The 17,916-nt window shown below is 34.4% G+C and overlaps 1 protein-coding gene across 1 annotated transcript in view; it reads left to right on the top strand.

Moving 5' to 3' along the window:
- Positions 1 to 2,061: 2,061 nt before the first annotated feature.
- Positions 2,062 to 17,916, top strand: part of LOC149805536 (uncharacterized) — a 30,321-nt gene continuing 14,466 nt past the window's right edge. The window contains exons 1-9 of the mRNA XM_089950146.1: positions 2,062 to 2,163; positions 3,155 to 3,243; positions 3,930 to 3,977; positions 4,529 to 4,666; positions 5,171 to 5,304; positions 6,023 to 6,110; positions 7,622 to 7,712; positions 14,243 to 14,331; positions 17,709 to 17,765. Coding sequence (XP_089806272.1) covers positions 2,097 to 2,163; positions 3,155 to 3,243; positions 3,930 to 3,977; positions 4,529 to 4,666; positions 5,171 to 5,304; positions 6,023 to 6,110; positions 7,622 to 7,712; positions 14,243 to 14,331; positions 17,709 to 17,765 — 801 coding nt within the window. The 5' untranslated portion in view covers positions 2,062 to 2,096. The remainder of the gene's footprint in view (positions 2,164 to 3,154; positions 3,244 to 3,929; positions 3,978 to 4,528; positions 4,667 to 5,170; positions 5,305 to 6,022; positions 6,111 to 7,621; positions 7,713 to 14,242; positions 14,332 to 17,708; positions 17,766 to 17,916) is intronic.

Here is a 17,916-nt window from a genome sequence, read left to right as displayed (position 1 = left end):
TAAAGATGATTCATTGCTATAAATTACTTCTTCCCAACACATGGCTTCACGCAATCCCTTACAGAGATAATCTAGTGTAATGTAAAGCGGGAACCAATCAGTAATGTTGATTTTATTGATCTGTAAATTATGAGCACTATTGGCCTACCAGTTTAGAGTAAATCAGCCTCAAAGATCTCAGTTTCTCTTTTGAATACATTACCTGATTGCATTAACATTAGAAAGATGTTCTGTTAGCTATCCAATCTAGCAATCACAAGAAGAGAAGCAAAAACAAAATTGTCAAAGGCAAAGGGAAGAAATTCTTACCAACCTTTGCTTTTACCTCCCTTGACCACTGCTAGGTGGCTATGATTGTTTACCAGTTTTTTTGCTTTTGCTGATAGAAATTACATCATCTCTAATACCTCTTAGGGGTTCTAAGTCAGTCTTGTTGATTTTTACACCATCCATCAATATATGTGGTAAACTCTTTCATGTAAAGGTCTGTGCTATGTATTGATACTATTGTATGTTTAGGTCTGTACTGTGTATTGATACTATTGTATCTAAAGGTCTGTACTGTGTATTGATACTATTGTATGTAAAGGTCTGTACTGTGTATTGATATTACTAAGGAAAGGTCTGTACTATGCTATTGATACTATTGTATGTAAAGGTCTGTACTGTGTATTGATATTACTGAGGAAAGGTCTGCACTATGCATTGTTACTTTTACATGTAAATGTTTGCACTATGTATTGATGAGTCCCAGCTGGAAAGTAGCATTAGTTTTCACACTAGCTTGTACTGTTGGGGAGTCCACATATAGTCACACCGTTGATAGGGTCATTAGTGATTGGAGGTCACATGAGTTACCTTTCCACATTAATTCATTTTTGTCTTGTGTTTTGGCTTAACATAAATTGTAATTTCTAACACAATATTCATTTGTGAGCTCATTGTTTCATCTGGGTTTATTTGCCTCATGTTTTCTGATAGAAATCCAGTCCAATAAACATATACATATTAAGAGCTGCTTACATATGAGCAGACTACCATATAACTGCTATAATTTATTGTCCAAATTTGTATAGGTCATAAAATATTACTTTTGAAAATATTTGAAGGTGTCCCAAGACATATAGTGTCCTTGTGTGTATACATGTACCACAGGTGAATGTAATAGGGCAATGTGCATTTTCACTTGCAAATGACTGATGTGGTTTTATAAAATGCCAAACATAATGTTAAAAGTAAGTAATTGTAACTGTAAAATTGAGCTTGACTTCTAACATAAAACTCAATTGCTAATGGTCTTAAAAAAACTTGAATATTAATTGAACATCGATGGCACAGTCAACAAAGGGCATATGAGGAGATATGTTAACCATGTCAGATGACATGTTCTGTCCTTGATCAATTTGTTGACGGTGTTTGCTGATTGTTTTCCTTCTCACACTTGCTATTAAAAGAAAAAGAAAAATAACACTAATAGTATTTGTATACTATTCATGTATAGATGTCCTTTTTAAATTTTTTAGCAGTTGTTGAAGTTGAAAACATTTTGATTGAGAAAGACCCATTTTTTTATGGATTATTTATCAATTATTTATGAAGAATTTATAACCATTGATAAAAATGACAAATTTTTATCCATACAATGTTGGTACCTTTCTTAATATCTTGTGCCATAAGTTTGTAAATGCAAAATTAAAGAAGCAGTTTGTGGAGTGTGACTTAATAAAATTATTTTCATCCAAACCATTATCTCCAGCAAGATGTGCCAGTATGAGATCCCCAGAAGAGGAAGGGACTTTATTTGCTTCATCTTGGAGCACATAGAAGGAGAACCAACACGATATGGTCCAGTGAAAGTTAAATTTTAAGCTGATATCATCATGATGCAGTTTGCCACAACATTGGGTATTCATACTGTAGTGCATAATTTAATGAGGATTAATATAATGATAACAAATATGAAGGCAGGATTTTCATGCTGATTAATTTTATTCCACACATTCAGCCATTAAGCTTACTTTTTTACTCTCTTTCCTTTTGCAGTCCCCAGTGTTGATTCTTTAAAGGGTAGAAATGGCTCATTAACTCAGAAAATTATGGCATGGATTGGTGATGTCTATACTGCATGCTCCTGCATGGCCTCAGTTGTAGTGGCAAATCAAGGTAATTATTGATGCATGAACTTTGTCCTGCAGGCTGTTGCTCAAAGGTTAGTCAAATCCTATGAACCTCATCCAATAAAATATGGCTTCTAGGGGTGGTTGTAGCTTTTTCAAACAGATTATTAGAAGAACAATTTTAAAAAAAAAAAATATTGCAACACAAAAAAACACCATTAATTTCAGGGTTTTTTCCAAGTCCATTTAGTATGTACACTTTTATTTGAAAAAAATGTCCTTTTTATTTTGCTTTCTTTTGCCTTAAATGGTCTGTTGGAGTAGGTAGGTAGGTGAGTATGTAGGGGAGGTAAATATGTAGGTAGTTTTTGGTGCATCAGCGCAGTTCATGTTATATAGTGCTTATTAAAATTCAAATTTTAAATTTTAACATGATTCAAAGTTCAAATATAAGTACAACAGATTGCAAACAAATCTTTAGTTAGAAAAGGAGCAAGATTGTCTATATTATTTTCTGCATCATAATGTTTATAATGACTGTTTGGGACTCGTAAAAGCAAAGATTGGCTACATAATCAGTGATTTCTTGTTTCATGATGCAATAAACTTTTTTGGAGTGGGAAGTATGAAAGTTTTAAATGAATATGAACGGACGATTATGTAGCAGAGGTAACTAATGACCTGCCATTGTATTTTCTATTTTGAAGTGATATAGAAATCTTTTCCACAAGAACTTCTTCCCAAAACATGCCTTCATGTATTCACTTTATTTCTTACATCTATAAAATCTGAGGACAACTGAACCCACAAGTTTAAGAGACTGATAGAGATGGTATATCTGTGATGCACATCCAACGCTTCCAATTATGGCCATGTTAGCACTGTCAGGTGAAATACATATATATATATATATATATATATATATATATATATATATATATATATATATATATATAAAGAGAGAGAGAGAGAGATGTATGCTAGTTGTACAGTTGATTGGTAACCAGCCTTTTATATTCCTTTTTCTGTTTTCCCAGTTACAGCCCATACAGCATCGGTTCCAACTGCATCCTTCAATCTTTATTCCTCACAGGAGAGCAAGGGCCCATCAAGCCAGAAAGTAATGGTATGGAACCAAATTTGTTTCCTTAAAGAACGTCTTTGTTAACAAGAACATTGTTTATCAACATGTTTATTATGTCTTCTGCTGAATACCACTCCCATGGCCAAGTGGTTAGAGCATCTGCCTCGGATGTGGAAGGTCATGGATTCGACCTCCAGCTGAGTCATACCAAAGACTTACAAAAATGGTATTAACAGCTGCCTCGCTTGGCACTCTGCATTCAGAGGTTAATGTTAGGGCTGGTTGGCCTGGTGTCAGGATAATATGACTGGGTGGGACATCATGCTACATGTCTGCGGCATGATGCCCCAGTGCTAGACATTACTATAAAACTGTCACACTGCAGACATCATAGTGATATGACTGAAAAATTGTTAATGCTACATTAAGAATCCAAAATCACACACACACACACACACATCTTCTGCTGATTGGCAGTTTTTTTTATAATAAAACAGTTTGTGCAGATTCATTGAGTGTGAAGAGCAGATGTAAACATATTTGTTAAGTTGCGAAAGTAATTAAAAACATTTTATACACCCCTAAAACTAACAAGTGATGGGTAGTAATTATCAGATATGTTATTGATGAGCTCAATACTAAAATTGTTTTGTTAGGCGAAACTTTGAAATTGTCTGATGAAACACTACAAACTGTTCATTGAAATCTATTAACTTGAATACTTGCAGGGTTTGCGTAATGTGGGGAACACATGTTACTTCAATGCAGCCATGCAGGTGAGTAATATTTGTAAGAAGAAAAAGGAAACAACAAACTAATATATTGTCCTTTACTTTATTACTGTTGAATAATGCATTTTTGAGTAAAACAGGTTTTGTCTTGATCCATTAGATCATTATCTCTCCTTTTTTTCACTCACCCCCCACTTTTATAAATTCTTTCCATATTAATCTGTGTTGAAGTCTGTCTTTATTCAGAAGGAATTATTCTGTTTGACATAATCTTTGTAGATTTAGTTTGAGCGGTAACATAAAATCTTAGACTCAAAGTTTAAGCTTTAATATTGTCCTATTGAGTATGTACCACCATCTTTTAGGTATGGTGTCTTTATCAGAATTCATTAATTAAATTTCCTCTGATACAATTTGTAAGTATCCAACAGCAAAATAGGCTGCAGTGACATGCAAATGACTTATCTAAGGAGATGATTGTTACTTTTTGTTCATACTGGCTCATTTGAATATTTCTAATCTATTCTAAAGAGAGAATCATGAAATCCATTAAATTATTTGTTGACGAATAAATAACGCTGACATTTTGTTTTCAGAATTTGATTCAGACAAACAGTCTGGAGAACCTCTTGATGGAAAGGAACAAAGAAGGGGGACCACTCTTTCTGCCTGGCAAGAAATACATCAGTGACAGCTCCAGCAGTAGAGATGAGGATGATTATATTATGGATTTGGTATGGATTTAAAGACTGTCTTTTAAATGCATGAATTATTCTACATATCCTCATTTTGTCTTCTATGTAGGATTTCTACTAGGTTGACAAGTTTTTATTGTCTCACATGTGAAAGTATGATACGACATGGGTGTCATACTTTCATGGTCTCATCATCAACTTAATTTGTATAAGTCAGATATACATCTACAGAGGGATGAAGGTGAGACACTGGGTTGGACAGAACACTTATTACTATTTGAATATATAATCAGCTTGACCTCATTTAATATTTCTGACATGGGATGCTATTTGTCATGTTAGTTATTCCATCATCTGTACAAGTAGATATTATTATTATTGTTTATCTTAAAGTACCTTATTCTTTCATATTCCATTATTTAAATATGTTTTGGTTCAAATCTGCCTAAACTCTTGACTTTATGCATGTTTATTTTGTAGGAATTAGGTATTGAAGGTTGTGTAATGTATCATTTACTCATTATGTCTTTTCTGTTGTTGCAGCCAAGCATTAGGATCAGCCTTGGTAAACCCAGACCCCTTACCATGACACTAGCAAACTTCCTTCAGGAGATCAACTCTATGACTCGAACCAGTGTTGTCAACCCTAGTGCCCTCTTTGGACAAGTCTGCAAAGAGTAATCCAAGTTTCACAAAGTCTAAGATATCTATAAAAGTTTCTTCAAAGTGCTTATGTGATGAGAGACTCTATAATTATGACAGCTTCAGTGTCTCTGTGTATAGCATTACTTTATATTTTTTTAGATGTTTAAAATGATGAATTAGCTGAACAAATCATGTCAGTCACGTCAGTAAATACAAATGCTCCACATAAAAACACTGACCTCATCACAAGAAACTTCTGAGGAATGAGAAACGTTTTACCTGTACTATAAGTCCATTACCTTTACTATAAGTCCATTACCTGTACTATAAGTCCATTACCTTTACTATAAGCCCATTACATTTACTACAAGTCCATTACCTTTAGTACAAGTCCGTTAAAATTATGCATGATAGTCCACAGTGTTGAAATACTCTGTATGTAATGTTCACAGTTCAAGAGCCTGACTTGAAGGCATGGAATATTGTCTGTTTTTTCTTACATCTTTCTGTAAGTAATGTGGCTTGTATTTCTTTTCTCTTGTCTGAAAGTGAAATGATGGATACATTATTTTCTTGAAGATTTGCTTGTGCAGTGAATTTACAGAAAAAATGGGTTATGGTCAGGTTCAGTTAATTTGACTTTCTTTGTCTTGCCCTAGAGCATGTAACATTTGCTTTTTTTGCAGGAGGGAAGACTACTACTTGCAAATCTTGAGTTGGTCACTTTAATGTGCTTTCGTTTTTCCTCAGGGCCCCGATGTTCAGAGGCAAGCAGCAACATGATAGCCATGAGCTTCTAATTCACATGCTGGACATCATGCGATCTGAAGAAATCAAGGTAAATACACATTCCTTTGATAATTGGTTTCAGACCAGAATTAATTTTCTCCTGCGTATGAAGCACATACAAGACAGGTACACTTTTCCAACAGCAATGTTGTTACTTGCATAGAAAAGTCAGGTATACGTTTCCAACAGCAATGTTGTTGTTTTGAATAGGCAAGGCAGGTACACTTTTCCAACAGCAATGGTGTTGTTTGAATAGGCAAGGCAGGTACGCAAGGCAGGTACACTTTTCCAACAGCAATGCTGTTGTTTGAATAGGCAAGGCAGGTACACTTTTCCAACAGCAATGCTGTTGTTTGAATAGGCAAGGCAGGTACACTTTTCTAACATCAATGCTGTTGTTTGCATAGACAAGACAGGTATACTTTTCCTACAGGAATGTTGTTCTTTGCATACACAAGATATTGTGTTATTTTTCCAACAGCAATGTTGTTGTTTTAATAGGCAAGATAGGTATACTTTCCAACAGCAGACCCTGTTGTGCTATACAGCTAGGATTAGGTTTAGCAAGTGCACTACTTTTTGTGCCATACAGCTGAATTTGTGCAGACTGAAATATCATAACAGTTTGCCCATTTTTCCTTGTGCTTACTGAAATATTGTCATAGCTTGCCTATGTTCCCTTGTTGTTGAAATGCTTGTGGTTTTATATGATTTGCTCTTAGGGTAGTAGAATAAACCCAATAGATTCTAGGGTTTAAAGATCAAAGGTCATGATAATGGTAAGTCTGATATGAAAATGATGGCTTCTGCTCATTAAGTTTAATTCAAGCCAGCATACCTTGACCAAAGGCTGAGATAATTATGACTCTTTGGTCAGTAATGTAGAGAGTCAACCATACCCTAAGAATGCCCTCACAGAGGAGTATTAAACATGGGGCAGGTATATAATGTTACAGTGCAGATCAACATTCATTGAAACAACCTTTATTTCATCAATCACATTCATTGCACTCTTTATGCCAAAATGTTCCCTTCATTTGTTTTTTTTGTTGTTTTTTTAAACTTTAATGTCATGGACATAAAACAGTTGCTTCATGCAGATTTGGGCTTGAAATGATTCCATTATAATAACAGCTACAAACTTTATGAATGTATTAAACTTACTGAGAAAGTATTGATCCACTGAACTGTCATGTCAATTATGTATCAAGGGAGACAACTCAAATGATGATATCCAGTGATAGTTATCTCCCTTATATATTGTTCCCCTGTCTTCATGATAGAAATGGTACTAAAGGAAAATAACATTAATTTAGCAACAAATGTTGTCCATATTAATATAAATTCTCTAGTTACAAAGGAAAGAAAATTAAGAAAATGGAAAGATTTTTTTCATGCATTACATTTTTGATTGTGAAAAAGACCATTAATAGCAGTTTCTCTGGAGTTATGTTCTTTGTTGTGGTCTTATGTAAAATAGTATCTCTTGATCAAAATTAGATGATTGATACTGCTCATTCCAGTCAAATTTGATTTTAAAATGCAAATTACGTCTTCCAGAGAGGTCAGGTTGCAGTGTTGAAATATTTCGAGCTGGTAGTAAACTCCAATCCCCAAACAGTGGATCATGATATCAGGATGAAAGTCAGGAGTAAGTATCTCTCTCTATCTCCTTCTCTCTCTCTCTCTCTCTCTCTCTCTTTTTCCCTCTCTCTCTCTCTCTCTCTCTCTCTCTCTCTATATATATATATATATATATATATATATGTAGTGTACTTATATGTGTGAATCATTTGATTATCATGGTTTTCTAGGTTAAATATATATTTATAATGCAAATCTGTTCTTTATCATATTTGTTTGCTAATCATAATACATTAAGAGAGCTATCTTGCACATTGTGTCCTCCCAAGTTTATTTTAGCAACAGAAGCGATCACTTGGCTTGACCAATTTCATGTCAGATTAGAATCAAATACATAATCTATTTTTTTATTATTAATTCATCAATTCTATGGAGTTAATTTCATGCCAGAGAATTATATTCTAGCTATATTTCTGTGTACTTTAGTATCATCAGTGTTCGTGGGGGACCCATTTTCATGGTTTTCATTGTTGCCCCGAACCACGAATTTAAATCCCCAACAAAAAATGAGCCACGTAGGATGATGCCCCCCCTCCCCACTTTTCTTACAGTGCTAATTCCTAGAAATTATCACTGCTACTAGTATATGATAAATCAAGTTCAATACTGTGACCTTGTGATTGAATATTAGCTTTTAACATTCACATGTGTTTGTTTTATTTTTTGTTTTAACCTTATGAAACAAGATATATAAATCATTTTATATTGTTTCAATGCACATGTTCAGTATGGTATCAGATAGGTGTAATTTTACACCCACATCCTTAAATTAATATGTGAGGTAAGTAAGGATAGAGAGAAAATAGAGAAAAAGCATAAGGTATTCAAGTAATAGTAATACTAAAAATTAAAGAAAAAATAATACAAAATAATAGTTTATGAAAATTAAATTTAAAACTTATTCCAATTGAACCTTCATTCAAGTACAACCTTTGTTAAACATTAAAATCCTTCTGAAAGCACATTTCATTTTATCCCTTTATTTTTAATCCAAAAGAACAACAATCTTGTAAAATACTTTAACTATTTCTTGAACACTATTATTAATGAAACACTATGTATACACACTAATTACAGCAGAGTATTAAAGCTCACGCTTCAGAGATTTTTAGACAAAGCCACTGTATCAATATCTTGGCAGTCAAGTCTCATGGTACATTAAAGTGACCACTGTTTGTGTCTGCATAGTTTTATTATTTTGTTAATTTTTATTTTGGGGATTTGTAGTGATTAATCCATTAAATTAAATACTTACTAATATGCAAACTTTGACAGGCAAAACCTCGAATTTAAGTACCCATGAAAATGCCCATTTTTACAAAGCCACAAAAATTGAGCCCAATGAAAATAAATGATACTACAGTATTTATTATTCTATCTTCATCATTGATGAATATTTTATACTTCATTTGACTTGCTTCATCGTAAGATAAGCCTGCCAGGACCATTGTAATTACCTGCCCGAGGAAATGAGAGGATATTTCTGGGTTGGGCCCTTGAGGTTGACTTTTTTGTTGGCTTGTTGTGGTTTTCCCAGGATGGGGAGAGAATTGCATCTTTTTCTTCCAGGTGAAGATTAATGGATGACACTGGGTGAGTAAGTGTTGAACTGTTCTCTCAGCCTATGAGCCACATGAGAGACTGACTTCCTAGCATGAGTGTTAATGGGGTTCTGGACAATAAGGGTTTGGGCTATGTTCACATGAGTGACTTACTTGTAGGTGTGAGTGTGTCATTGGGGTTCTGGACAATAAGGGTTTGGGCTATGTTCACATGAGTGACTTACTTGCAGGTGTGAGTGTCAGTGGTGTTCTGGACAATAAGGGTTTGGGCTATGTTCACATGAGTGACTTACTTGCAGGTGTGAGTGTCAGTGGTGTTCTGGACAATAAGGGTTTGGGCTATGTTCACATGAGTGAGTGACTTCTAGGTGTGAGTGTCAGTGGGGTTCTGGACAATAAGTGTTTGGGCTATGTTCACATGAGTGACTTACTTCCAAGTGTGAGTGTCAGTGGGGTTCTGGACAATAAGGGTTTGGGCTATGTTCACATTTGTGACTTGCTACCAGATGTGAGTGTCAGTGTGAGTTTGGCAGTTCCAGGCCTTCGTTGTTTCTGTTGACAGCAGTGTTATGTATATCTGATTTAATATATATTTATTTCAATTTAATTGTTTGTCAGATTTTTAAAAAATTATTTTTCATTACATGATATTTTAATGTTAACTTATTCACTAGAGATGATACTTTTTTCAGAAAATAATTTGATCTTGACTGTTAGTTTATAAACACCAGGTGCTGATCTAAATTCTGACCTTGTTTCAAAGTTTGTAGCAACCATCATAAACAAGTTCTGTTTTATTTTAAAATGATTGGTTGTTGTTGAGGTCATGATGGGATTTTGGGTTTAATATGTAAACAATTTTTTTATTTTTTTATTTCTTAGAGTAAAATGATTTGTTTTCATCAGAGTCACACTGGGTAAACGTGATCTGTAACAAGTACTTGCCTTCTATAACCTTTGAGAAAATGATCATGTGACCTCTTGTTTACGTTTTTGGAAACGATATAATCTCTGTTTTGGAGAATTAATCTCAGTAGAAGCTGGGCTGTTAAACTGTTAGTTGTATGTTCAGCTGTTTGGAGTTATTTCAAATTACTTGGATTCAAAAGGATTAATTCTATTATTTTTCTGGAAAATACATGTACTCATGTAATATTGTGGAACAAGAACGGTTTTTTATAAAAATTTATTCAGCTATGAGAAACCAGAGTGATAATTCTTGTTTCTACAAGGAACTGTAGACTTCAATACTACAGATTGCAGCATACATTATCGTCTTCCATCTTGGATTCTTCATCGGGATTCGAACGTGAAATTGGTAGAACATTTTCTTATTGGGACTACAAAATTTTATTCTTGGATTATTCTTGTATTATTTTTAGAGTTGATTCTATAAAACCATCAGTTCATATTTTTTCATTTTTAAAGAATTTTTCCAGGGAAATAAATTATTGTATTTTTTTCAAAGCTTGTTGTTTTCACTCTTTCTTGTGTTACTGTTTATTCGAGCCTAAACAAGTGACATAAGAGCAGGGAATACAGATCAACAGGTCAGGATATCAGTGAGTCTCCTCAAATTATTCCCCATGCACCTCTAAACACTTTCGGGGCCCCGAGTGGCCGAGTGGTCTAAAGCGCTCTCCGTTACGGATCACTGCCATCTCACCTCTGTCTGCGGCAGTTCGAGTCTAGGATTCAGCCAATGTGGGTATGTGGGAAAGCTTGCCAGTAGCTTCTCGTGGGTCGGTGGTTCTTTCCGGGGTTTTCCCGGGTTCTTCCTCCACCATTAATACTGGCCGCCATGTATAGCCTATCGTGTGCTGAAAAATGGCGTTAAGCCCCAAAACAACAACAAAAAAAAAATCTAAACACTTTCTGTGTCTGATTATCAAATTATTATAAATGCCATTTACTTATTAGTATGTTATTCATACATTAGAAAACTGTACTTACAACCACATGACAGCATTCAAATTATCTGCTCCTTTGCAAATCTTTCGTAACAGAATTCAGCTAAATTAGGGCTGTATAAAAGATGTGGCAAAATTTGAATGCTGTACTCCTTTAGGAAGCCTGTTATGATGGCTTGCTTGTGTTGTCATGGACTAGATGGATACATTGTGTACTGTTGCATGGACAGGTTGTACACTAGTCTTCCACAACTTTTGGCATCATTTTGGAGACAAAAACTTGTTATGTGATACTAGCAAAGTCTAGCACTGGTACTTGTATGACCGGGCCTTTTGCATAAAAAATATTGTGTATGAAACTTTCTTGACAGTCCAAGTATGTGAAGCAGTTTGTGGTCACTGTTGATTTTCTTCAACCCAGACTTTATTTATTTTCTCTTAAGTCAGGTACAGAAATGTTATCCCAAGTTACATAACTTGTGACATTCTCATTCTAATGTCTGTTGTCACTCTTTTATCTTTGATGAATAGTTGTTTGGCAATTTTAGCCTGAGGCTATTTCGATGAGCCATCAACAAATACTGGACCCATCTTGTGCAAACCTCATGAAGCTTCAACTGATTCTTCAGTATATTAAAGATAACTTGTGAAAATTGTAAAATCTTCCACCTTGTATTCAGGCTCTTTTTCAGTTGCCCCTTTGACAACTGCCATTTCTCTCACCAGTCACTGACAGTGATCTTCCTGAATGTGGGAAATCTTCTTCTACCTCAGAATTGTAGAATATAAGGGAGAGAACTGCATTCATAAACTTTATCCAAGTTGCCCTTGTTTTCAGAGATGAGTAGGCTAAGAACACCCAGATTTTAATGTATGCACTTTGTTCAGTAGAAAAATTGTTTTCTTTCTCTGACATTTTAATGTTACTGTTAAATATGTTTCATATCATGCATGCAACAGCAGATGATTTTAAAGAACATTATTTTGTCTATTGATCTGCATCAAATGTATTGATGGGTTTTTTAAAACTAAAAAGGTTTTAATGAAACTGTCAGAACTTTTTAAATACCCTCTTTATCTCAGCAGCATTTTTAGTGGTGACAAATCAAATACTGTATGGGGGCATTTTTAGTGGTTATATCTTCATATACTATATAAGGGGCATTTTTAGTCGTTATATAGTCATATACTGTATACGGCATTTTTCGTGGTGATAAATCATATATTGTATAGGGGTAATTGTTAATGGTGATAATTTACTGCATAGGGGCATTTTTAATGGTTTTAAAATCACACACTCTATGGGTGCATTTGTAATGGTTATAAAATCATACACTGTATGGGGGCATTTGTATTGGTTATAAAATCACATACTGTATAGGGGGCATTTTATTGGTTATAAAATCACATACTGTATAAGGGGCATTTGTAATGGTTATAAAATCACATACTGTATAGGGGGCATTTTAGTGGTTATAAAATCACATACTGTATAGGGGGCATTTGTATTGGTTATAAAATTGCACACTCTATGGGGGCAATTTAGTGGTTATAAAATCACATACTGTATAAGGGGCATTTGTATTGGTTATAAAATCACATACTGTATGGGGGCATTTTAGTGGTTATAAAATCATACACTGTATGGGGGCATTTGTAATGGTTATAAAATCACATACTGTATAGAGGGCATTTTATTGGTTATAAAATCATACACTGTATGGGGGCATGTGTAATGGTTATAAAATCATATACTGTATAGGATGCATTTTTAGTGGGTATAAAATCATACACTATAGGGGCATTTGTAATGGTTATAAAATCATATACTGTATAGGGGGCATTTTAGTGGTTATAAAATGATACACTCTATGGGGGCATTTGTATTGGTTATAAAATAACACACTGTATAAGGGGCATTTTAGTGGTTATAAAATCATACACTGTATGGGGGCATTTGTATTGGTTATAAAATCACATACTGTATAGGGGGCATTTTAGTGGTTATAAAATCATACACTGTATGGGGACATTTGTATTGGTTATAAAATCACATACTGTATAAGGGGCATTTTAGTGGTTATAAAATCATACACTGTATGGGGGCATTTGTAATGATTATAAAATCACATACTGTATAGGGGGCATTTTAGTGGTTATAGAATCATACGCTGTTGGGGCATATATAATGGTTATAAAATCACATACTGTATGGGGGCATTTTTAGTGGTTTAAAATCACATACTGTATAGGGGCATTTGAATGATTATAAAATCATATACTGTATAGGGGACATTTTTAGTGGATATAAAATCATATACTGTATAGGGGGCATTTTTAGTGGATATAAAATCATATACTGCATAGGGGGCATTTTTAGTGGGTTTAAAATCATATACTGTATATCGGGCATTTTTAGTGGTCATAAAATCTTATACTGTATAGGGGGCATTTTTAGTGGATGCAAAATCATATACTGTGTAGGGGGCATTTTTAGTGGGTATAAAATCATATACTATATAGGGGGTATTTTTAGTGGACATAAAATCATATACTGTGTAGGGGGCATTTTTAGTGGTCATAAAATCATATACTGTATCAGGGGCATTTTTAGTGGATATAAAATCATATACACCTGGGGGGTGGGTGCATTTTAGTGGATATAAAATCATATACTGTAATGGGGACATTTTTAGTGGATACAAAATCATATACTGTATTGGGGGCATTTTTAGTGGATATAAAATCATATACTCTATGGGGGAAATTTTTAGTGGACATAAAATCATACACTGTATAGGGGGCATTTTTAGTGGTATATAAATTCATACACTGTATAAGGAGGGCTTTTCGTGGTAGAGAGATGTTTGTGATGAATGAGAATGTAAAAAGAAATTCCATAAAAAAATTGACCTTACACAATTTACTCTGGTTTTCTAACTGCTAAAATAATTTTAGTCAACATTTTAAACTTACATTACTGGTCTAAACTGCAAACATGTATATTCCAGACAAAATTGATTCTATACAGTATATAAATATACCCAATATGTTTTCCATTTCAGAATATGGTCGTCAGGTTACTTACACATTTGTGGATGCTTTGTTTGGAGGCTGTCTTGTTAGCACTGTAATGTGTGAAGAATGCCAGTATGTAAGTATATATTTAGCTTTACTGGTCATAGACTAGAAAGGCTTATGAGATGGTTATCCATGGTCATTTGTCTGACCTTCTGTTAGCACAAGTTTGTTATGGCAACTCCTGAACCACATGGAGGGTTGCCATGAAAACATTACACACACATTCATCCCAAGGTATAAATTGGTCCTAACTTAAAATGGTACCACTTTGACACCACGATAGTGACCATCTTGAATATTTTGTTACTGTTACTTCTCCTTGACATGGTTTTCATTGACCAAAATACTTTGCATAATGTCTAGTTGTTTACAAATGAAGATGGGGCTGATCTGAGACCTGATATGGCTACCATAGCAACAGTCTATCAAAAACTCTTTTCACCCAAAGACTTAAGTATCTATCTAGTTGGTTGTAAGGTGTTGATCTGATCTCCACCATGGCTGCATTTGTGGCCATCTTGAAACTCTTGTTATTGCTACACCTGCATTAATGGTTACATCACCTTTAGGTTTTCATCAAAATGCTTTATTGAGGTCTTGAGGTCCTAAATAAAAATATCTTGAGTTGACTTCCTATATGGCCACATTAGTGGCCATCGTGAACGTTTTGTTATTGCAACTTCAAGTGTCTTGATGCAGGTCATATTAACAAGGGTTTTTCACTTCATATGAAGTCTGGTTAGTCCTAAATGATCTGACTTTTAATATAGCCACACTTCAGTCATGCTGATACATATAGTGCTACACCTACTAAAAAGAAAGTTATCTAAACATGGTGTTTTCACTAGTTGATCATTAATGAAAATTATGCTGACATGACATTCAATATGACCATAGTGACTATGTTGAAAGTCTTGTTATCGTTTCTTTCCCAGACTGGATGATCATATTGACATTTAACTCTTAAGATGTCTAGATTTTTCTCAGTGAACATGGTTCCAGTCTTACATCCAAAATGGCTGCCACAATTAAAATCTTGGTATTGCTAGTCCTCATAAATGAATGGTCATACTGACATGGGGTTTACACCAAAAACTTCTTATGATGACCAGTTAGTCCTAAATGAAAATGGAGCCAGTTTTACATCTCATGTGGCCACCACAGTGACCATCTTGTAAATCTTGTTTTCACTGAAGAATATCAGGGATCTTTTAAGCACTTTGCAGTTAAACAGAAGAAGCAGTTTCATCTTGGATACATGGACATTTGTTTCATATAGGAAAGCATTAGCCTCTTTATTGGACTCTTGTTTGGCTAATATAACAACTTTTAAAGGTAGAAACTACTACTGGTTGTGACCATTGGAAAATAATGTCTTTTTGATTGGTTCATGGCATGCATTGTATCAACTTGAAAGTAAACTAAATTGATTTATGGTATTTTCATATTACTGGCTCTAGCTTACATGCCAACCATTATGCTTTTGGCAATAAAAAGTTGTTTTTGTCATTTTTATTATCATTTCTTTAACTCCACTGATATAAATTTGAGAATATTCTTAAAAAGGTGACTGCTGCATGAGTATAGCATAAAAGTACTTTCCTTATTTGCTGTTTATAGCAACTGTATATGACTATTTCCAAGAAAACAGATGGGTTTCTTCAAATGTGAACTTTGTTTCACAGATTCATTTAATTGATAAGCTAAGGATGTTGTGAACCGGTCTGTACTTTTAAAGAAAACGGTGCCAGATGTTAAGTGAAATGTTTATGATGTAAGTTGTGGATGTTATTTGAGAGGAAATGTTTGAGAAGATGGATCTTATCAAACTTCAGAATAGGTCCGATTAGAAAATACCGATAAATTGACACTACTTTACAAACAGAGAATTTGCTGAAAGTGCTGGTTAAATATCATAAACACAGCGCCCTCTGCAAGAGAATGGCAAACTGTCTGCTTTGTCTTGAAAACTGAGATATTAAAAGTTTTCTCCTAAACTGGTGGACCAACTGTACTCAGATTGTTTATATGTAATACAGCCTTACTGTGGTTCAAGTCCTACTTGGTCAACAGGACACAGATTTTGTCTGCAAATGGAATACACTCCAGCCCAGTTAATATATGTTGTGGTGTTCCACAGGGGTCTGTTATTGGATCTGTTCTCTTCATTTTGTACAGTCAGCCACTCTCAAGTGTCATAGATCATCATCCAGTGTCTCACCAATCGTATGCTGATGACACCCAAATGTACAATCCTAGCCACCAACTGAAGTTGATGCTGCCATACAAAGTGTAGAGAGGTGCATTTCTGATGTGAAATCATGGATGACATGAAACAAGCTGCAGATGAATGATGATAAAGCTGAGGCCATTCTGATCACAACACAAAGACTTTCTCATTCACATCCTTTACCTCAAACAATAAATATCAGCAACACCAACATTAAATTCACACAATCAGTATGAAACCTTGGTGTTACTCTGGACAGTACTCTCACACTGCACCAACATGTCATGAACATATGCAAGGATGTATATCTTGAGCTGAGACACATCAGCTCCATTCACAATTATCTTTCATTTGATGCCACTAAAACACTTGTGTATTCATTAGTACTTTCAAGACTGGACTATTGTAACTCAATTCTGTCTGGTTCATCTCAATATCTACTCCAGAGACTTCAAAAAGTTCAAAGCACAGCTGCTTGGATCATACTTAGAGTACCACAATCAGAGCACACCTACCCACTGCTCTGTATCCTACACTGGCTATCCATTTGATCCAGAATCAAACATAAAATTTGTTCTCTGTGCTACGTTTCACTGACAGACTCCAGTCCAACATACCTTTCCGACTTCACCCATGTGTACACACCAGCAAGATACATACACTCCTCTTCTGACAATTGTATACTCATTATTCCCATGAAAACAAAGTCATATGGACAGCTTTCTATTGCATACCAGGGCCCAGCAACATGGAATGAATTGCCCACTGAACTTAGACACAAAGACATAGTCATCCCATTCAAGAGTGCTCTTAAAACTCTCTTACTTCGACTGCAAGAACAAACTTAAAGACATAATAATGTTTCCTACCTTAAATATTCTCAGCATTTTTTCTAATTTCATGGTGTTTGTTTTTGTAATCATATCATTATATATGTTTTTTTGTTATAGATATTGTCAAATGTTGTAAAGCACTTAGAGCTTCTAAAGATTAGGCGCTATACAAAGTCCTCATTATTATTATTATTATTATTATTATTATGTGAACTCTATCCAATGAATGTTTATTTTTATACATTCTTACCCTGGATTTTCTCTTTAATTAATTTATCATGTTTACCAGTGGAGTCCCAATTCTTTAGGCAGCTGCATATAAATGTAGTTTTATTTCTTCTGAAGTTGAAATTTTTAAAATCTTTGTAACTTTGTTTTCTTTTCTAGATCTCCCAGACTTTAGAACCATTTCTGAATTTGTCTTTACCTGTTCAGGAAGAAAAGGTGAGGTTTTTTACAGTGAAAACTGCAGTTAATTCACTATATTTAATGGAGAACCATTTTTCTTGTAATTCACTACTTTTCATAAAGTACAATTTTTCTTGTAATTCATTATTTTTCATGCATTACCAATTTTCTTGTAATTCACTGTTTT

Source organism: Sinohyriopsis cumingii, chromosome 2, assembly GCF_028554795.1.
Source record: "Sinohyriopsis cumingii isolate HCF-2022 chromosome 2, ASM2855479v2, whole genome shotgun sequence".
Lineage (NCBI taxonomy): Eukaryota > Metazoa > Mollusca > Bivalvia > Unionida > Unionidae > Sinohyriopsis > Sinohyriopsis cumingii.
The sequence above is the reverse complement of the archived record's forward strand: the minus strand, read 5'-3'. Positions and strand labels throughout refer to the sequence as shown.